The 23344-nt window shown below is 32.5% G+C and overlaps 1 protein-coding gene across 3 annotated transcripts in view; it reads right to left on the bottom strand.

The window, feature by feature from the left end:
- Positions 1-23344, bottom strand: part of LOC129799391 (uncharacterized) — a 77706-nt gene that overhangs the window by 31681 nt on the left and 22681 nt on the right. For all 3 annotated transcript variants that reach the window (XM_055843230.1, XM_055843232.1, XM_055843233.1), the window contains one exon: positions 5702-6790. In XM_055843230.1, the coding sequence (XP_055699205.1) occupies positions 5702-6790 (1089 nt within the window). The remainder of the gene's footprint in view (positions 1-5701; positions 6791-23344) is intronic.

Here is a 23344-nt window from a genome sequence, read left to right as displayed (position 1 = left end):
CCCTATGGCATCGAGCGGGCTCAAATTTTAGTATGTTATAGCTAGGTCTTAGGGCTTTCGATCAATACCAAACTTAAGGTCCCCCGACCCCCCTGACCCGAGCTATAAGGGTCCAAAAAAAATTTCTTAAAATTGCCATAACTCCGGTTCTAATTGACAGAATTTAAAAAGTGAGGGCTTTTTGGAAAGCTCTCGTGAAATTACACTTCCCCTTCTAACATCGCAATTTCGTAAAACTACCGCTAGAGGCGCTATTTTTAAAAAGAAGATTTTTCAATTTTCTAAGTTACATAATTCAAAATTTCTTTATGCAATCGAAGTGAAATTTTAGTATGTTGTAGCTGCTGATTATACCTATCAAACAAAAAATTATTAAGTCGATCCATAACTCCTGACCTGAACTATAAGGGGTCAAACTTCGAATATTGATCGGCCTCTATCTCCGGTTCTAATTAACATATTGACCTAGATTTTGGCTTTTTGGTTTCGTCTCGATGAGCACTTTCAGATGAAAGTTCAAAAAGTCACCACATGTGGCGCTGCGATACCGTCAAAATTCATCGAAAGTCAAACTCATTTTTCTCAAAAAAAAACCCTTTGTGCAAGTTAGTCAAATTTTAGTATGTTATAGTCCAGTCTAGGACGTTTCCAAAATGGGGCGTAAGTGCGCTGTGGTTATAATAGAACCGGAGATATGAGGGGTCAAAGTTCACAAGATTCAAAAAATCATATCTCTGGTCCCATTTGACCGATTTTGATGAATGAGAGCTTAGACGAAAGATCTCACCGAGTGCTACAACTTTCTAGAACATTTGAACTTCGTGGGACCAACATCAGGGGAGCCACAGTCGAAAAACCAATTTCAATATCACATAACCTCAATTATCTCGACACGTGCTCAACCGATTTTGATGATTACTTCGACATAATTGTAGAGAACATTCATATCTACATTTCGTGCATACATCATTTTTCGATCAGATAATGCGATCTGTCCGATTTTACCGTTTAAGTGTGAAAGAAAATTACTTTTCCCATAATAAGGCTTTGAAACCACTCAGATGCCAATTTGACTGCCTCTACTCGACCAAGACACTTAAAATAGGGTTTTAAATGGAAAGTCTCACAAAATACAACAATTCTTTGATATAGTTGAAGTTCATCAAATGAACACTTGGGGCGCTCTGGTCGAAAAACGAGTTCAGAAACAAACAATCTCGATTATCTCGGCTTCTGAGTAATCGATGAGATCATGTTCTACTGCAAAATTATAAAGAACATTCTGGTCTACATTTCACCCATATATCACTTTTCTGTCACTCCATCCAAATCTTTGATATTTTGGTTTTAATACAAAATTTGTATAATTTCACGAATTTGATTCAAAATAACTGAATGGCGTTCCACAACTTCAGCTCTAAATCGAATTTGCATGCATTCCAAGTTAGCTCATGTTAAGAATCTCACCCACATAAGCCGGTTAGGATTATCTGTCCCTTTTTGTGAAATTACCCGTTTTAGAACTTTCCAAAGCTTCTTCTTTCAGAAAATTTTTAATCAAGAATGTCCAGTTCACTCATATTAAAATACAGATATATGCAAGTAGTTAAGAAAAAAGACTTTAGGTACCAAAAGTGGAATGTTCATCCTCATTAAAGTCAATTTTTAGAAAATAGCACGATCAGCACATTTTCTTTCGAAATGGAGGAAACTGATCTGTAGGAGAATTCACATACAAAACTTACTGAATTTATGGGATTCTGTTAATAATTAAAATGTCGATTTTGTAGCACTTTCCTGCACTCTCTCCAATTAATTGTTCTCTTCGAGTTTGAGAAATTATAAAATTCCTTTTACTATTACAGAGATTGCGAGAGGGGCGTGATCTTTTCTGTTGAAACTGGTCTGCTTACTAATTAAATAGGGACAAGAAGCTAGTAGTGTTCTTCATAATAACAGTAAAAATTTTAAAGTCAATTTTTATTGATGATGGAAAACGTGACTGGGACAAATTTACAGATGAGGCGTATACGCTAGGACTTTTTTCTTTTTGAAATCTTATAAGGTGGAGGTAGGATTAATTCTTTCTACTATACGATTTTAATTTACAATAAAAAGATTCTGAGGTTACAAATAATTAAAGAATTTATAAAAGTAATCATACTTAATTCATCAATAATTCCAGATATAAGCAGTTTCCAATATTGAACTTAAATGAGTTAGTACGCATACCCATTGCGCTAGGATACCTTGTATTTTAGAAATATATTGCTGAATTGTATTATAGATAAGCGAGGTAAGCTCAATGAGCTTGGGGTCTGGGATGGAGGAGGGAAAAAAATTGTATTTTGGTGGACTTTCAAATTTCTTCAACACGATTTATATTAACTGTATCGCACAGCGGCGATTTTAGTGACGTTTTGAGGATTCGAGTGCTTGAAGGTGTAAAAACCTTACTGTCAGAAAACATTTAATTTTAGTTTTATAAATAATAATTAATATTAATCGATCTTTTCACTAGTGACGTGTAATGTTGTAAGTAAGCTTGAAATACACCGATTTAATACAATTTTTTAAAAAGTCACTTGACAAAAAAATCAATGTTCGAGAAACCAGCTACAAAAAATGATAGAAAAAATATCTTTTTAAAATTTTTCTTTGTTTGTAATCCATAGATGTTGTTTACGTAGGGGAGACTGCGGCAAAATTTGTCAAAACAAAAATTTCAATATTCACAATTTTCTAAAATAAAAGAGAGTCAGACTTGAAATTTTTATTATAGATAGCCTTCATGAACCTTCTTAAACATACAAAGTTTCAAGGGATTCGAGGAAGGATTATGTCAAATAAAAAGTAATGAAATTTTGAGCCCTATTTTTGTAATATTTGTCTTACAGAAAATATCAATACTGATTAGCTCAATTTAAGCACATTTCTCGTTAAGATAGAGAAAAATTATCTTCGACAAAGTTGTAGAGGAATAAATTTCCTATAAAAATAAGGGAAGTGTACCACGGATCGGAATGTTAAGAGACGTGCTCTATATTTAGTTGAATATATAAGTTCCAAAACACTATTTGGTATTTTTTTACACGCCAATTGATATATTAGTGATTCATTTAATCATTTTCGTGTATTGACACTTTTGCTAATTACGGAAATTATAATAATATATTGGTGTAATTAAAAGGATGCAATGTGTTCCGCGGATCAGAAGGGACTTAATCAGGTGTTCCACGGATCGGAAGGGGGTGAGCTACGGATCGGCAGATGTTTTTGATGAAGATTCTCCTGCTTTCTTGGCATCTAAATCACTCTACAAGGCTTCATTGAAGCTTCTTTGTCGTCCTTACACTGTGTACTGTGTATTCACATGATACAACTTCTAAAATTGTTAAATTTAATGTAACTTTCACTGGTAAATTATGTTCTATCACAACAAAAACATCTAATAACCCGGCGGGACCAAAATACACAGTTCACATGTCATACAATGTATTTACGACTTATTCGTGGAGAAAAGATACAGTTTACACATGTATAAAATATTTGATGAGTACTTGTCATTCAAAAATACAAGTTCACTCATATACACAGTATAAACTACGTATTTCTGTGCTGAGAGTACATAATTGTACGAAAATTCTGTATAAACTATGTACTTGTATCTATAAAATAAGATATGCGCGCCCACGAGAATAAATGGCTACCAAACAAACTTGTCACATGCACCTGCCGTTTTTATTTCCAAACATTGACGAAATTATAGAAGTCACAAGGATTTTAATATATTTTATTTAACCAGAGACAACGATTGAACAATTTAGATAATCACAAAGTATCGTGTAAAAAAATATTTCTCAAAAACACTCACCGAATGGAATAAAAACATGCGTATTTTAGGTTTGCAACTTCTTTATTATTATCACTTCACAATTTTCTATAGATAACACAGCGTCGCATAATTATTATACTATTATAATCACTGATATTACTAATAATTGTAACACATAATTTGTTAACAGAATATTCCAATGGAAAATATTTCCCGTTGTCAAAGCAGCTGACAACACGCCTGCCAACAGCATTTTCTGTCATACGGGGTTTTTATTATATTGACGATGTATGTAGTACTACGTATTTACTCTGTAAGAGATAATACTTCACACGAACACACTAACACCAAAGCATACTTCGGGTCTCATTTGGTGCAAATAGTACTGAGTAAAAAGTATGGGCGTACATGATGATACTGAGTATTCGTACAACGTATATACACAGTTTATACGTAGTTTGGTCCCACCGGGAATGGCTGTGAAGATGACAGCTAAGTGCGCTGAGCGCAATTTTCCATGAAAAAAATGTGCCGATTCGAGGAAGAGATGACAGAAAACGTACTTGTTCGCACAAAATAATTTATTTTAAATATTCCTTGCCGAAATAATTAAAAAAAAAGTGTATTGATAGTGAAATTAGAGTCACTGAATATTCATTTTTAATTAACACAGATTTGTAATCAAACATAATTCCTCATATTCTTGCAGACAAATTCTCGCGTGAAATATTAAGAAGGTGATGAATGGCGGATTTTTTGCTAAGACTCTGATACAATGATTCAATAAATTAGGTAAATAATAGCAATTTTGTTTGAAACACGACGAGAAAATTGGTTCTTTGGATTAAATATGAACTAACGTGATACATCTTGCTAAAGAAAATTACTAAAATACAGTGAATAATTTTCAAAAGTACATTTTATTTTAGGGTGTCGATACGCGGGACAACCTTCCGATCCGAGAAACACTGACGATCGCTCGCTGGTACATTTACCTTACGTCTATTTGATATTTTTAATGTTTTCGAGAGTAAAACCTCACAAATTATCCGAAGACTGACAAAATTTGCCAAAGCAATTTTGAGAATCTCCACAAAATCGACTTTTAGAAAATGATTCAAAAATAACATTTCTTTCGAGATAGAGGAAAATTGTCTTCTGCAATGTTATAGAACAGTAAATTTCCTATAATAATATGCTAATTATAAAACATTTAATTTTTCTCAGAGCTCGTGAAAGAATTAAATATGCGTTTTGCCCCAGTCTTCCCTATTTCAAAAAAGATCATTAATTTTATTTCAGAGTAAAAATATCTGTTTCCCAAAAGTCGATCATTTTTCATCGGTCAAATGTTTCTTGACACATTTAGGAAACTTATTCAAAATGGTCAAATACATGCAACTAACTCATTTTAACCGAGTTATAATTTGAAGTTATGTCATTTGCAAGACAATTGGTGGGTTTGCACATTTCTAAATCTTACAATGGTCAGTTTATAACGTTTGCAATTGTCAGTGTATATTAAAGTGATAATAAATAATGAAAAAATATTGTATTTTTTTGATAATTAATTTAGGTTAAAAAAAAATTGAAATAAGAAAAATTGCCCAGAGAAACATACTGCTAGAATGAATCTGAGTCGTCAATTCTTCAATGTTATGGAAAATCATTACATAAAATCTAAGTCGAATAAAATTTTAGAGGTTCTGAAGATTGCGGACAATCTTCGGAACAAACCTCTTCAGGTAAAAACCACTAATTAATTATGTAATATTCGAGAAAAAGGAAAACCTACAATGTGACTTAAATCGCCAATGTGCGATATTATTTCCTTTATCGCAATTTTGTATTTAAATTTAAGCTCACCTGGAGTAAATCATCTGCACTGGAGTCCAATTGTGCTACCAGGGCCCTCATGAAGTCTTTATTGGAACACAGCAAAGCTTTGTTATTGCCATCTCCAAATGTTAAATTAGTGAGAGCCATGCCAGCGTAGCGTCTGAGTGAGATGCACCTGGGATCAGTCGATTTGGCCCCATGAGCCGCATGATCGAGGTGCACGAGATTGGCAATGGTCTGCAATGCACCCAATTGACACATTGCATGCCGATGTTCCTCATCGAAACTGATTTTCATGAGACTACTAATTGCTTGACTAGGGTGCCTTTCCGTGTCATCGGCCACTGCTTCTCCTGACTGTTTCAGTGTCTTGAGGAAATTGCAATATTCCATCACATGTTCAATAAGTCGCAATACTTTCACTTCTCGCCTTCCTGCTTTGTCATCCGGATGACATAGAACCACATTGTGTAGAGCTATACTGGCATTCTTCCGAGCTACTTCGTCAGAGTCCGAATGGATCATCTGAACCAGAAGTGGAATACAACCAGAACGTCGCAAAGTGGCACATGTCTCTGGAGTTCTGGACAATTCAAGGAATTTCGATGACATTTCCACAGCATCATGTGATCCAAGCATAGACAGCAGAGAATAAACACATTCTACCTTTGGCCCCAACTCACAAATGCCCCCTGGCGGCTGTGAAGTTGCACTGAGAACCGGATGAAGATCAGAAGGACGATCAGCCGGCCAAGTTCCGCAAACATGTGACGATGTCGACGGTGATTCTCGTTGATCGAGAAACGAAGACACCATCACCTTCCTTCCCCTCTCACGATCCAGCGAATGCTTCCTTTCGTACTTCAAATCATCAAATTCCGTCACGCGACTCATGGGCTCACGTCCCAAACTGTGGTGCTCCCTTTCGCCCCCACCCCCTGACAATGTCTTCTTGCGCCTCGTGCCCGTGTACACAAATGCCCCATTCTTGTCGGCCGAATTGCTGGATGATGTGGTGGTTGTTTCCTCGGCCGTGTAGTCGAGAAAATGTGGCTGATCCACGCACAAATCATCAAAATCAAAATCCATTCTTCTCTCTACACTTGCATATTTATTCTGAAAGGGAAAAATACACGAAAGGGATAAATACAATAAGATTGTGGGAAATTATTACATACAGGCTGTACAGGCAAACACGGCCATATTAGAGGAAGCTAAGCCATTTGATAATTTATGATTACCAACCAGATTTTCATCCTAAATTGATCTTAGTACATAACAGACAACTTAAATTTCTCCTCGAGTGAAAATCTTGTATCTGTATCTCAATGATCTTGAAATATTCCAACTCAATGAAGGTCAATGGCTAAAAATTCCATCTAGTCAAGAGATTTGACTAAAATTAAATGTATTTGTATAAACTAAGGCTTAGGGCCTTGACACACGTGAGGATTAGCCGAGAGACGGATTAGCGTAATTATATTCGAAATAATGGTTAAACCACATTTCTACCATTTTGCACTAAGCCGTCTCTCGGCTTAAGTCTTAAGAGTGTCGAGGACCTCAGATACAACCTACGGATCACTATAACTGAAAAGTGCCATATTAGATAATATTAAATTTATATACAGGGTTGGGTCCTCGCAATACAATTTTAAGCCACATTTCCTCGAGAATAACTAAAGAAATTTTAATTTTTAAAGTTTAATAATGTTAATTCACCACCCTTGAAATCACTCTTATACATAATAAAGAACACTACATTGTATATAACCTTATGCTTATACAATCAGTGAAGAAGCATGTCCGCCACTTGGCTTTAGAAACTGGCCACCAACGTTGAGGCGGCGGTGGACGTATGGAACAGGGGGTATGAGGATTTGAATTAATTACAATTAAATATTTCTAAAGAAAAAATTATTTTAAAAGCAATCCTATATATTAATAAAACAAGGACTGTTAAGCCATGTGACCAAGCCACAAGTCTGAATGGTTTAACTCAAGTAACCAATAGGGTAAGGGCTCATAATTTTGAACAGTCTGCTTATAAGCATCGATGTTCCAAGTTTGAAGTGCGATATTTTCAATACTAATTTACTTTTTTTGTTACTCTTTTCAGAAGGGTTGTTTAGAAGCTTGGCAAGGGTTTATTGTCTTTGTTTTTACTAAAATTAGTTTTAATACGTTTAAAAATGAATTGATATGTAGAGGTGAATTTGACTCTTATTTTGGACAACTTTCTTATTAATTTGGACAACTTGGCTGTAAATTTGGACAGCTAATCCGCCTTAACAGGATGCCCATTGTTCTTTTTTTTTCATGAACCAAACTAACCAAGTCCTCTTCCTGTTCATATAAGGGAAACGTAAAATGTCACAAGAAGCCCGGAAACTTTCCATATCACTCATTAAAGTGAGTTGACTTCGGTACTCCAAGTACGTGCGGATTCGCTCATTCCCTGGACTTTCCGGGAGCCTTTCAAAGGCATTTCTCGCTACTTCTCTTTCGTAGAGATAATGCTTCTTTTGTTTCTCCAGGCATTTGTCCAACCTAGTCATCACAAAAGCTAAAACTTCACGAAATTTCGTGAGAAAAACACCTGACCAAAATAAGGAGTATCACCTCACTTGTAAATGTCTTAAAAAAAAATCCCATTTTTCACACAAAAAATCTAATTCACAAGGCAAATCTCACTTCAGGTCAAATGTACTAATCACTACTAACGTGAATCAATACAATATTCAATGAATATTCAATAATATTATTCAAAAAAAGCGAAGAAGCATTGTTAGTAACTTCACCACAGCTAAATAAGACTGAAGTAAACACGAAGTTCTGTCATATTTCTCGTAAGCAATTGCTCACACTGAATTTTCAACAAAAGCAATTTCAACTTAAATCATATTCAAAATTTAACGTATTTAGTATTAAAATCTTCTAAAAAGAACAAATATTTAGATAGAATTCTTTATTCATCAAATATTGGAATAAAAATCCATCATTTTAATCAATTTGTTTTTAGTGTCCAATTTTAACCTCAAAGTGTCCAAAATAAGAAACTGGACAAAATTATGAGCCTTTACCCTATGTGACTTATTCAAATGTTTCTCTAACAAAGTACATATTTTAGTTTCTTGCGTTTCGTGAAACTTTTTATGCGTTTCTCGACTTTGTGAAACATTTCTCGTACTAGTGAACTCTTGTATATTAAAAATAGGTCTGTTTAATAGGAATTGTTACTTTGGGGTCACTTTAGATTTTCTAATTTTATTAAAACTGAACATAAAAAATACTTTCAAAAAGCATGTAACAGAAAATAGCCTAATTCAGAATCTGCTGCAAATGGGATATTTCTATTAAAACTTATCAATATGAATGGATTTTCGAATTATTTAGGGCACAAAGAATCTTGTTGTGGGATTTTAACATAGATAATAATGAATAAAGTTGTAATACTTTATTTAATAAGGAAAAAATATGTAAAAATAAGTGGAGCACGTTTTTAATTAAGCTATTCTAGATTAATAAAAAGTAAATATATCCAATAAAAAACCAAAATTGCCTGCATATCCCCTATATCTGTAGTGAAATGTTTCATTAACCATCATAAAAGAAGTAATTCAATCACCATATTTCCTCTCACTTTTGATGGACTTTCTATTTCGGAAACACCCATTCAAGTGTCATTTCACATAATTCAAATAAATTGCATCTTGCATCCAATTGCCTATTTTCATCTTACACCAACAATTGTCTTCGGCAACAATTCAGTTTTTCAACGTCTGAGAGAAATATAAGATGCTTCAATAAAAAGTCCGCGCTTCAATGAAGTCGTCAATTCATTGTCGCATGGCGAAAAAATGAAAATTGGACAGAAAAAAAATCGTCATCCTTGAGTGATCAAAAAAAAATCATGTATATATAAGTACGGAGTAAACCGCTGCAAAGAGCAGAAATTATATGGTATAGTAAAAATTGAGAATGAAGAGAAATATCTGAAGAGTTGTAAAGACACTTTTCCAGGAAAGTTCATTGATTACACTACACAATTGTATTAAATATTAAGAATAAAAATAATATAGACCATTAATAGAGTTTTTTAGGGATAAGGGCCCTAGAAAAGCTGCATACAAAAAAAGATAGTGAAAATATCAAATTTGAATTTAGAAATTTAGAAAATTCGTGGGTGGGGCATGATAACTAATTAAGTTATCACTTAATTTATTAATCCACATTTTCTCTTGCATGGGAGACTCATGGAATATGGAATTCCAAATTTTGTTACTAGGGTGATAACACATTCTACTTTCGAACGCGTTTGTCAGTGACAAATAACCAGAGTAGAAATTATCTGATGACTGTGAATGATTCGCCAGGACAGTGAAAGATTCACTATGTTGGTAAAAGTAGGATGAAGTACTATTTAACTGAAAAAAAAATGTTGAAAAAAAATCATTCTTTTATTTGTTTCTAACAAAGTCTGGCAACTAATTTAAAATACAAGTGAAGCGATCCATTTACTTACAGAATCCCTACCCAGGGTTAAGGTCAGATAAACTCATGGTAGCTAAGATTCTTTACAGACGATATTGAAATTCCTGCAACTCTGAGTGCATGGGGATGTTATCGTAAATTGAAAGTAGATATCTCTAACCGTTTGGTCAAAAAGGCACAGATGGGAAAAAACACTGTGACGTTTTCTTAAAACTTTAGAATTTCAAAATTTCACCAAAATTTCACCACCTTTTGGGTGACGAGGTGAGAAAAGTTCAAATAACACTCAAATGAGAAAAATATCAACCTATCGTAGGGGAGACCGGGGTACTTTTAGCCAGCAAATGAGGCTTTTTTCGCGCATGATTTATGAAACATGATAAAGTTGTCTAATACTTTTATTTTTCATAAATAGCATTAGGATATTGGCTGTATTAAATTAAAAGTATTAAAAGGCTGTATTAAAAGTTCAAATCTCTAAAATCCTTGACTTCTTGCAGGGAGGATAATGAAAAAAGTATGACACATTGGCTACACGTGCCCTGGCCTGGGTAAATATAGCCACTTTTTGGGTACTAATTGCCACCAGTTTTCCAGACGAAATTTTAAACTGGAGATGCCAAATATTGTTTCGCTTGATACAATGAAGCCCACTGATGCTATGTCATTTAAACCCAAAAAAGGCTATAGCCGACTTTTTTAATGACATTCTTGTAATTACTGCAAAATTGATGCAAACATCCTGAAAAAAATCTGTTTCACAAATCACACATCCAAATGGCAATATTACTTGGAATATCAATAAGTACTTTTTCATCAAACAAATATCCATGTATTAGTGAAAAATCATCAATAGTTTTATCCCACCACGGATGAGTGGCTACATCTGCCCCGAGGGCTGTTTCAGTGTTTATCATCTTATACAAAAAAAAAGTAGATAATTATTGTCCAAGTGAAAAATATCTCTTAATTACATTTATTAACCCTTTGAGGACGAGACACTTTTTACGGACCGAAAATCAACAATAAAAATGAAACTGGTAAACATAATCTATGATAAGTCCTCTAACATTGGAAAGTCCAGCAGTCTGATTCGGTATATTTTTTGCCTCTATAAACGATAGGGACAAAAATAGCCTAAAAATTTAAGTATTTTTTCTGACAATATCAATGAATAATAATTTTCGCTCTAATAAAAAAATATTACGTAAGAGTGTTGTAGTTCTTATTCTTAAAAGGGTTTTGCTAAAAAAATTCAAAGTATAAAAAATATAGTAAGGTGGGGTAACTGGATCGTTTACCTAAGAGTGCTACTTAAACGCTTGTTTTTGAACTGATAGAATTCTTTTTTACTTCTTCCAAATCCATAGAATTATTCACTGTTTCATTCAGAAATATAATATAAAAATAAAATATCAGAAATATTAAAGAAAATTTATAAATTTTAGCAAAGGGAAAATAAAGGGCTTTTCACTCTATATGGAACTATTTTAAATGTTAAATATATAAAATAGACTCATTTTTGTAAAGATTTAAGTTCTTTACTGACCATAATCAGATATTTTACTGCTCATTTTTAATTTTTTACTGCTCGTTTGTTTTTTGCCGAAAATTATTAGTGAAGAACCCAGCTGGCACAAGATTGAAATGAGTCGATTACACTCACTTATTCAATGAATAAAAATATTATTTTTGCTTTTTCTCAAACTTGAATAGTTACATTATGTTACTGTAGTGACTATATTACGGTAATAAAAATAAAAATATTATTTTAAGTGGATTAGTCATAAACGATCCGGATAGCGAAGCGCCCGGATGAGCACACTTGAAATAAATTCAATTATGAATTTGAGAATTTAAAAAATCGTCATTTTTTAGCTTAAATATTTACTACATAGCAAGTAGCTAGAGACTTGCAAAAATATTCTAGATTCTTTCAACCTTCTACTTTACAATTATGTACAGACATAAGAAAAAAATAACTTTAGGCAGTCAGGAAAAATTATTTTCTTTATGGGACACCGGTGTTCCAATTGTCCTTACAGGGTTAAACCAGAAACAAAGTAAAACTGTGAAATTTTGACTACACTAGACTCGCTAATTCGGCTCTTTTAAGATCGGGCAACTTTTTAATTCGGGCAGCAGTTAAATTTGAAAAAAGTTTGTTGTCATTTTTCAAGTTTGATTATGATTATGAAATGAATCAAATATGCTAAAATTTGGCATGGTTTGTCTTAGGTTTGATGTGATTTTGCATTATTAATGGATTTTCATGCAATTTACGTTATATATGAGTGTGTAAACTCAATATCTATATACACACATGAATAAAAAATCGTTGCATTTCAAAAAGGTTGTCGCCCGAGTTTCTGTCTAATTCGGCTGACATTTCGGTCCCATATGCCCGAATTTGAGAGAGTCTACTGTAACAACTTAGAAAACCAAATGCTGGGCCAAAAACTGTAACATCAAAACTACAATTTTATACCCATTTTATAAAAATGCTTCTAAATTGTAGGATAACAGCATCAGATTATAAATATTTCTGGGAATATGGGGATGTGTTCCTGCTTTCATTAAAAAAATACTTTGCTCAATGTACATTTTAAGGGAAACGAGAAAAATCCACTGTCTACTTCTACCCCTGGCTAATTGTACCCCGGTCTCCCTATATGCATTTCCCAATGAATATAGCCCATTCATACTCTGAACAACTCATATACTCAAAACTGATGACGTATAAAAAATGTATAAAAACAAAACAATGTTTACTAAACATGTTGAGGAGTTGTTTTTTCGGAAATATATAATAGTATTACAGATATCATAAAATAATTTAAATCGCATATAAAATTTATAGTTCCGACTATAAAAATTAACTAAATCAATTAAAGACCGTGCAATTCATTTTCAAAATTATTTTTCTAGCGAATTTACGCTGTAGGATTAAATGATTCAGCTGCAAAATCACCTCCAATAAAAGTTCACTATTGCAGAAGTCAATCAACAAGAATAAATATTCAAGGAATAAATAAATGATGCAGAACCTCTCCATTGATTGATTCACTACAGAATTGCTGCATTTTCTACACCAGACAATGTCATAAATACACCCGTAGTTAATCAATCTCATTGATAGAGTTGGTAAATGCGGTAAATGCCCAAATCAATTTCATTCTCCATCAACTCCGGATGTCTCTCTCTCTTCAGAGACATTTTACTTTACAAAACAAACCACATTAAACATTGCCTTTTTTGCAACCTTGTGCATATTCTGCAATAAAATAGAAGGTGGAATTTATTGAGAGGGAAAAATAGCAGAAAAGTAAAAATTAACACCGTAAAAGAGATTATTGATTGAAGGAGAAGAAAAAAAAACCTTTGATGAGTATTTTTCAATTTAAACACCCTTTTCAAATCAAGAAAAACTTATATAGCATGAAATAACATGAAAGAATTAGCTAAGAAATCAAAACCATATCGATGAGGCGTACAAATGACAATTGTGATTGTCATCGATGCACATGAATTGTGTTGAGAGTAATTTTCTTTGAAGACCACGAAAAACCTCTACTCTAATCTAATATGGTAAAACCGTGAGGATATTTAGCAATAAATGCATTTCAGCCAATTTTTTTTATCTATCTGCAAAATTTCAATGCCCATGGTTGAATTATTAGTTATGAATTCGTGATTTTTCAGCGTGAAATTTCTAATAACTCTCCTCACATTTCTCCTCACGAAGAAGCCATCACATAGAAAATTTGCAGAATACAAAATATTATTTCCCTATTTTATTTCTCTATTTATTTGCAAAACACCTACATTTTTTGGATCACTGCACACCTCTGGCACATAAAATCTCCCCTTTCTCATTTTCCAATTCTTCCGCTCCTTTCCTTAACAACTTAAGATGCTCTCACACCAAAAAAAAAACTTTAAAGATCTGCGTTTTATTTTCTACAGACTTTCCTCCAAGATTCAATTAAAATACAATTTTATGTTAATTCCTCAACACACAAAACACATCTACTCGAGAAAAATAATAATAAAAAAAACTTTTACAGTTTTTTAATTGAATTTTGCCTGATCAGCGATAATTTCTTTTGTAATGCAACAAACACACTTTATTATTAAATTACACTTAGCATCAAGTGTAACGGGTCGAGATTGAATTTTCTTGTGTGCAAAAAGAGAATTATGAAAGGTGAGAGGGAATGAAAAGAAATCTTAAACGCAAAGTGAACTTTTGTCTGGGAATTATAACTTCACTAAAAACGCTCTCCACAGTCCTCACTGTATAGAAAATCCATTCTCTTCTATTTTGGAAACTATTTGTAAGATTTGTGAGTTAAGTGATAAATTCCAATAGTTAATTTCCCTCATCTCTCCTTCCTAGTTGAAACACATTGGTTAAATACAACTGACTAACAAGATTAACATAACGTTCAACACATTGAAAGCAACTTCTGTCAAAAATTGCTTTTTTGAAGGAAAATCTCAACACTTTCATCATGTAGGTGAAAACGTCAAAATTCTGTTAAATGAGTGATTTTTTACGAAAATTCTTAACAATGTGTAGAGGCATTTACACACAAAAGATAGAGCAGCATTTAAAAATATAAAATTCAACAAAAATAAAACGTCCTAGACAATTTTAGAAATATAACCGAAGTGTAAAATATCGAAAATAAAATACCTATGCGAGATATTTAAGAATACATACATGGCTTTTCTATGAGAAAATGAGTAAATGACTTATTATTTTTGCAAAGATCGGTTTGAGAGGGGTTCCTCGAAACCTCTATGTCACTATCACAAACCGTTTAGCTTCAAGTCCAGTTAATGATTATGATTCGCGAAATATTTCAAATGTGGTCGAAGGAACTCCTGGTTTGACAGGAAACACTATATATTTAATGTGTATCTAATAAAATGCATGCAATATGCCGTTTTTAAAGAACGGTTCTTACCGATCAGACATGGTAGATCGAAACGATGAAGACCATTCTTAAGTTCTAGAAGTAAATAAAAATTTACGAGCAGGAGGTTGTCAAAGTCACCCCCACTTACGGTACGAAAGAGGGTGCCAATAGGTCATTATACGATTTCTTACAGTGCCAATATGTATTCCTTCGACCCTAATTGGATCTTTGGAAGGATAAATATTTAAATGTATTAAAAATCAAGTGGTTTATTTATATCGCTCTTTTTAAAAGCTTGCTGACGGAAAAACTTGAGTGACAGGTAATTCATAAACATTCAATTTAAATCTGCTTCAGATTAAAGGCTTAGGGTGTGTGCCAAATTTCGGCATAGTTGCGTATAAGCACCGAAGTCCTAAGTTTGAAATGCAATAATTTTAATTCATTTTGATATTTTTTGTTACTTCCTTTTCGGGAAGCTTGTGTGGAACCCTGAAAACTAGTTTATCATCTTTGTTTACTTTAAATCACTTCCTAAAATATTGAAAAATTAATAAAAAAAATATGGGCATTGCTTTAGGTAGTATTCCGGCCACTTTGAGTGAAATTCCGGCCACCTTTTGTAACGCAACGGATAGAAAATTTCAAAACGTCAAACGGAACGAGTTTAATATTTAGTTTAATACGTTTGTATGACCTACAAGCCCTGAGATCTTCCATGCAAATTGTTCTGAAGACCTGAAGAGTAGCATCTCAAATTTACGAGCAGATTCCCGTAGCTTTTTGCCCTGAACTTTTCCAAGGCCTTTTCCACATCACCATTTTCATAGAAGCGATGGTTTTTTTCTCTGGACATTGTAGAACTCAGAAATTGAAAAAAAAAAAACATAAAATGAATAAGAAATTTAGGAAAGCTAAAGATGTTGCCGGAATAGGTAACACTACTTCATCGGAGAGACGCTCACAAAGTATGTACTTTTTCACGCGAAATACAGGATTCAGCTGGGAAATTTTACCCGAAATTTAAAGATTGATTCATTATTAACATAAACAGAAACAATCTTTAACGAAAACTAATCGATTTTCATGAAAAACACCGAAGGAAAACCTTTTGCACTTCACCACAAATCAGAAGACTGCTAGAAACACAATCAATCTGTAATATTTTTTGTAAGACTCTTTCCACACTGAGTTTCACAACGCAATTTAAATTCAAATTATACCTAAAATTAAACGGTCTTTGTGTTAATACATCCTAAAATGAATATTTAAAACCAAAATGAATTCATTGACTATTCGAAGATTACATACATAATTTTAATTAATTTATTTGCATGGCCGAAATGGTCAAAAGGGTCAAAGTGGCAAAATGGTGCTTCTTAAGTAGTGGTTCCTTTAGCGGTTTTATTCACTGTAGGCAGTTTGTAGTCATCAGGATTTGTCGGATGCGACGTGTAGTGATTGGTACTTCAATATCCTTCCAGTATTTGAGAAGTTTTATAAGTAAAAGTCACCGCTTCGCAATAAATTTGTACCAATTCCATATCAGATAACATGGTATTACCTTTGAAAGTGCAGTATTTTCGTCCTTAGGAGTCCTATTTCTTGAAGTATTGATAAATAATGTTACCCAAACGACTCATCCTCTTCGTAAAAGTTTTCATTTTTACACTAATTCCCCTAGAGACTTTGATTAAGCCGTTTTCATTACACAAAAGCTTATGGCCTCTATCAATCACAAACTCTAGTTTTCAAATAAAATTTTCCTACTGTTGAAAGGTTCCAATTTGAATAAAAAGACAGATTTGATCATTTTATTGTCAATATAAACCATTTCTTATTAAAGAATGGTTCTATAAACATTAAAAAATAAAAATACCTATTTGTCGCACTTTTTCATACCACAAAATTGAATTAATGGCCAGTATGCACGCATAGGCAGTGAGTGCGGGTCACTACGATAAAAATGGATGTTGGGTAGACCTCTACTTGACATAATAATACTAAGTTGATCCGACGCACCGACCACCCACATACCTATTTCAATTTCGATATACCTATTTGAATTTCGCGCACTGTATTTTCGAGACGTTTCACAAATTCAAAAAATCCATCCGGATTACGAAGCGGACATCTGTCATATTGTCTCCCAATCATCCGGATTACAAAGCGGACACTGTATGCATATTCTAACTTAAGTATTTCTTGTACCTTGACTGAATAATGGGTTAATGTAAATTATTTATTTCATACAGTCTTAACCAATGTAGAAGTCAGACACCATTAAATTTTTCAAATGTTACAGTTTTGATAATACTCGTTAATATAGAAATTGTGAATTTTCTCAACTTCTATGAATACATAATTATCAGCGTTGGGGTTTGTATTGGTAACAGAAACGAACATAGTAAAGGAAGCCACTGTTACTAATATTGGGAACTTTGTTAAGGAAAATAGTCTATATTCCTTTCGAAACTTCTTTTCAAGAGATTCGTGCCTTTAGAAAATTAACTGTTCATTATCAAAAAAAAGAGTTCATGTCCTATCATCGTTAATTTTGAAACACCTGGAATATCTCATGGTGTATTTTCCTGTATGAAAAATATGTACAGTCACATATTTCTATTACAACCATCAAGCACTAATCACTTGAACTACCATTTCATTTTGGGCTAAAGATATTTTAGATAATTCCAACCCATTAAGTCTTTTGCTTCCTTCTTTTACTTCTCAAACTACATGCGCATTGATTTATGCCCAACGCTGCAGGTTTTCACGATTTTCTGTCGAAAGTGTAATTTCTACGGCTAATTTCTTCCAACCAAAAAAGAAATTGAAGATTCTTACATTCTGCAACATTTTCTCTCACACTTAACTAGAAAGATACTGTCGTTTTGGTGGAAAAGTCTTTCTATTTCTATTTGTGGTATTTGACCCAAATTGACAAAATATACCGCATGTTCCCAAAATTAGATGAAAAAAAATAAAGATTGGTGAGTGAATGGAAGTGGAAAAAAAACTTACACTACATGTCCTATTTTTAAATTTATTCCTCATACTCGACGGGAGTCGATTTCTGTGTCCATTAACTCGATGCTCTCGACGTCTATTGAATCGTCCAAAAACATCTTCAAGTGTTATAAATGATGCATGATTTTCCATCTTTATGCTGTTTTTCTTTAAATCTTTCTCACACCAACCACGTCTTGTTTGAAATTTAAAAAAAATCACTATCTGCTCTATATATTCTTTTAAATAAATAAGAAGTCAAACGAAAATTTCGCAAAACAGACACTTTTAGAAAGTGAGAAAAATAACAATCTCAACAAAATTTCCTTTCTTTCATACACTCCCCGAGACAAACTGGGAAAAATAGTAAAGAGAAGATATATTCAATCCCAGAAGAAGCACAAGAAGGTTTTACAATGTTCACGAGCCGGCGTTCGAAAATAAACTGAAATACACGAATTCTTACACCACACACTATTCCTCTTCAGTCATACAACACTCCATTTTTTCACTCTTCTTTTAACTATCACAAGCAAAGGCAACCAGCAAGAAATCACATCGTAGTGGAGTCTTACCAACAAACCATTAAAATATTATTCATGTAGTGTTGTGCATCGTGGAAAACAAAAAGAAAAAACAAAAAGAATTGTACAATCATTAACCAGACCACATACATTTTTCAACAGACTAGTCGTGATTTCGAGGTGGAGTACAAGATTTGTTAGATTTACTAGAATTTATGAGAAATTCCTTAAGAAATTGTTTTTGTTTTTAGAATTCTTTTGGTTTTAACAAAATACATTACAGTAGTCTCTTAAATCTGAATCTCTCAAATTCGAACGCCGTTTGGATTCAAAATGTCAATTGTGAGGTTATGTTAGAAAGTTCGTATTCTTGGTGAATGAAAATCATATTTATGTGCTTCTACCTGAATGTTTACATACATTATGGTCGTGTAAAATGAAAAGGAAGTATGTTACCACTAAGACTTGCGAGAAATTTCCAGTATTCTAAAGACCCCCTTAGTCACTTGGGATTCTGGTTTGGGACAGAATCAACAGGACATGATGAGACTAAGCAGTCAGCGTTGTTTTACATCAAATTTCGGCAGAAAATGTTTTTTTCGACTGTGACACGGAAATTTGCACACTTTTGCCTCTAACAAAAGAAGATTTTTAGCCCTGGGAGTGGTTTAAAATGCATATATGGCGTTTATATGGACAAATTCGGATGAAAGGTGATAGGATCTTATCATTTTTATGGAAATTTTTTGGTTGTCAATTTCCATCCCTTTCAAGACTTTAATTAATCCCTTATTTTTGTTCATTAAACATTTTCCTTACAAAATTTCAGCAAAATTCATGAAAAACTTTATAAAAATGATTCTAATTAGCTTTATAAAGTTATTAATTAAATTACTAAAAGATATTTACCTTCACTGATTGAAAATAAATACCCTGGAGCCAAATTTATTGAGTGGAGCTATAATTATTGCCACCCGAAAATCGCCATTTTGATAAAGATTCTATCACAGTACTCACAGTTCTAACGGTATGAAATTCAAATGGCAATTTTTCATATCGGTTTGAAAATACCTTCAAATTACTCTTTTATATTTTTCCAAAAAAAAAAATTTTTCAAAGTTTTTCCAGTATGAAAAAGTGGAGCTATGATTATTGCCAGCAGTGTAGCACACCTTTAGTGATTTTCCTATTTTGATGTTTTATTATACAATTTCAATCTTTATACCTGATTATGCATTATTTTTTAGAAAACATAATGCCCATTGTGAAGAAAAATGATAATTATTTAATATTCGTATCTGTTAAAACCATTTGTTTTTGTCATTTTATGAGTTTAGGTATAATTCGTGCGGCCAATTTAAATAGCACACTTTCATTTTCTTTGAGAATATTACCTGAAATTTACTTTTATTTTAAAGTTCATTATATTCCTATATTTTTGATCATTTGTAGACATTAATGCCATAAAATTTCGTAAAATAAAGTTATGAGAACTGAAAAAAGCCTTTGTGGTGCAGATGTGCAGGATTTACGCAAAAAAGTTTAGGATAGGGTCGAAGGAACGTCTGTTCGACAGGGAACCCCTATTGACACTTTTGTCAAAATGTTGAAATTGATTTAATATATCTAGTAAAATATATGTAAAATAAACTTTTTTCTGTAATATACGTCTTTATAAACAAAGATTTTCAAATTTCATACCATGAATGGTACAGAGTAGGGTGTCAATAGGTGCTGAAACGAGTTCTTAAAGTGTCAATAGACGTTCCTTTCACCCTAACTAAGATTTTTTTTTTATAAATTGTCTTGTTCAAGAAAGAGAATGATTAATAATTCACTATTTTTTTATGATAAAACTTAAAAATCACGCAAAAAATTCGAAAATTTTGAGAAGAGTGACCATTTCTAGGAAAGACTCTGCCATTGTTCGTATAATAAAATTGAATTCTTTTGCTGCAGTACCAAAAATAAAGGAACAAATTGAACAAAATTTGAAGAAGTAACTCAAGTGAGCATTACTAAAAGTCAATTATGTAAAAATACCCTGTTTAGAAGCGTTGTCAGACGTACAGAGTCAGTATTCAAACGATACCGTACCTGTTGTTTGATTTTTGTTAAAGAGCATATGCAAAAACACCTGTAATTCTGGAATAATATTCTTTGAACCGATGTATTCCTGTTTAATATTATTGGATATGACATATTAGATGTCCCAAAAGTCAAAAATATTCTCCTTGATACATAACTAAGAACATAAAACTTAGCGGTGGTAATTTTATAATACAGGATTACTTTTTGCGAAGTGGCGCATGGCTTGTATATGGCATTTTAAGCAATATAAATGAATTTGTTTAAAAGGATATCTTTGGACAAGACATGTACTTCAAGATCGAAAAGAATTTGCTCTAGGTTTTAAAGTTTTAACCAAGCTAATAATCCCAAACACACTGCCAAGAGTTTTTAAGTGGTTCAATCAGAACAAAATTGACCTTCTGGAATGGCCAGGTCGGTCTAAGGACCTCAATCCTGTTGAATTTAAAGGAAAAGATTGATCACAAGATAAATCTCTCGAATGTGACTAATTTGGAAGTTTTAAGCAGATATCCACACTACATGAAATACAATTACATTAGAATAGTGTCAAATCCTGATTTACTTAATGATCCTTTTTTGTCAAGCGCTTATTTTTCCAAAAGTTACTTAACTAAATACTAATTAATCCAAATTTAAGTTTTAAATAGAATTCGTAAGTTGTTAATTACAATAGAAGCCGAAAACTATCACTTCTTATAGAGTGTGCTGTTTATGTTGTCCCCTTAATATGTGCCATTAAGAATTTTTTTACCGTACTAAATTTCTTGATAGAACTTTCAGGATTTTTCTTCATATTCAAAATGTAATTATATACAAGTTCATTTATTATTATTAGTTTCATCATTTAAAAGCATAATTTTCCGATAAATAAGGCATACATTACAGTGTCCGAAACTGTGCTATTTATCTTGTCGCCACTGTAGAAGAACTTGAGAACAGTAAAGTACTAAAAAATAAGCATGTTCATTGGTCATTGGAATAGCATCTTTAACATTTTATCATATCTCCAATAACGAATTTTCTTATCCTTTTTTTTGTTATAAGAATATTCGCAGCAAAATGAATGCCCTTATTCAAAACATAATTTTATGACCTCAATTTTAGATGAATTCGACGCCAGTGCCAGTGTAAAAAAAATCAAAAAGGAAAAAAAGTGGCAGTGATGAATCGTAAAAATCAAGTAGATGAAAGATAAAATGGTGTTGAATAAACAAATAAAATTAAACAGAAAAAGAGAGTCACTATTGGCACTTTGAAGGGAAGATGAAAATGAGAAGACCAAGTGGAAAGATTGAGTCAGAAGGGTTTTCACAACAAACACCAAAGATTTCTTCCTTCCGTGCAATGAGAGCAATACCAACAAAAAAATGTGTAAAAATATTTCAGGAAAATTGAAATGGAAAGTCGTAAATCAATTTTAGAACCAGCTTCTTTAATTTTTTTTTGTTCGCAATAGCACTTATTTTTTTTGAACTTTTGCCACTCTGAGATTTCATTTTTCACGCAACATCGAAGTTTTCTTCAGTGTTTTTTTTATACGTTAGGTAAAAAACGCAATAAAATTAAAGCACGATATCAAATTTATTGTGATGTTCCGTTTGATGAAATGTGCATATAATATATCACAGTGCTATAGAATTGCACATAGTATATCTAGTATTATATGTATCAAGAATAGATATTTTAACGAGTAATAGTAGTGTTGATTGCAAGTTATTAATAAAGAGTATTAATTAACATTATTAGCTAATTTTGTCGGAAAATGTGAAGATTGAAATGTCTCGTTTGCAGAGTAATGGTGTTTACAGAGAACCAAAATATATATGTATACGAAACTTATATATTATAATAATAATGTGAGTTTATTATTTCCTCAAAATGTCTTGAGTGGTGAATGACTTTTGATAAATTTAAACATTTTAGTATGTGATGCATCTTTATCTAAAAATATCTTCATTTTATTATTTTGATTGTGGATGGAATAGAGAAGAGTGAGAAAAGTGTGTAAGTTGCCTCTCAAGAGAGATTTTCTTGTTGATATTGTGTAACATTTTCCATCAAGACAAAAACAAAAACAAGGATAAGTCTTTGATGGGTAAATAGAGAAAATTCTTCAAACGAAATTCCACAGTTCTTAATCATTTTGAATTGAGATTTTTTTTACATTGTATTTCGAGACAAGAAAATTTTCAATAGAAATTATTTAAATAATTGACTCTCCACAATTTAGTGACATTAAAAAATCACAGAAAATGTAACATAAAAAATGTTGTCCCACAAAATTGTGAAGCAAATTCTATAAATAACGAATATGTTTAGGCACAAACAAGAAAAACAATGTGAAATGGCTTGGTTCACAGTGCTTCTATTTTTGATTTTAAAAAGAAATATTGAAAATATTGGATATGTATCAATCTTTGAAATACATAACAAATTAAAAAAAAAAACAAATTGATTAAAAATAAAATTGCCAGTTCAGAAAACACTTAATGTAATTCAGAGTTGACGAGAATTCAAAGATCCTTACACACAATTTTGTTACAACCAGAAATTAATCCCATCTGGTAAATAATTTATTTTGGTCCTAGAAAAACTGTTCAATCACTCAGATCTACGGCTTATGC

The sequence above is a fragment of the Phlebotomus papatasi genome, chromosome 1 (assembly GCF_024763615.1).
Source record: "Phlebotomus papatasi isolate M1 chromosome 1, Ppap_2.1, whole genome shotgun sequence".
Taxonomy (NCBI): Eukaryota; Metazoa; Arthropoda; class Insecta; order Diptera; family Psychodidae; genus Phlebotomus; species Phlebotomus papatasi.
The sequence above is the reverse complement of the archived record's forward strand: the minus strand, read 5'-3'. Positions and strand labels throughout refer to the sequence as shown.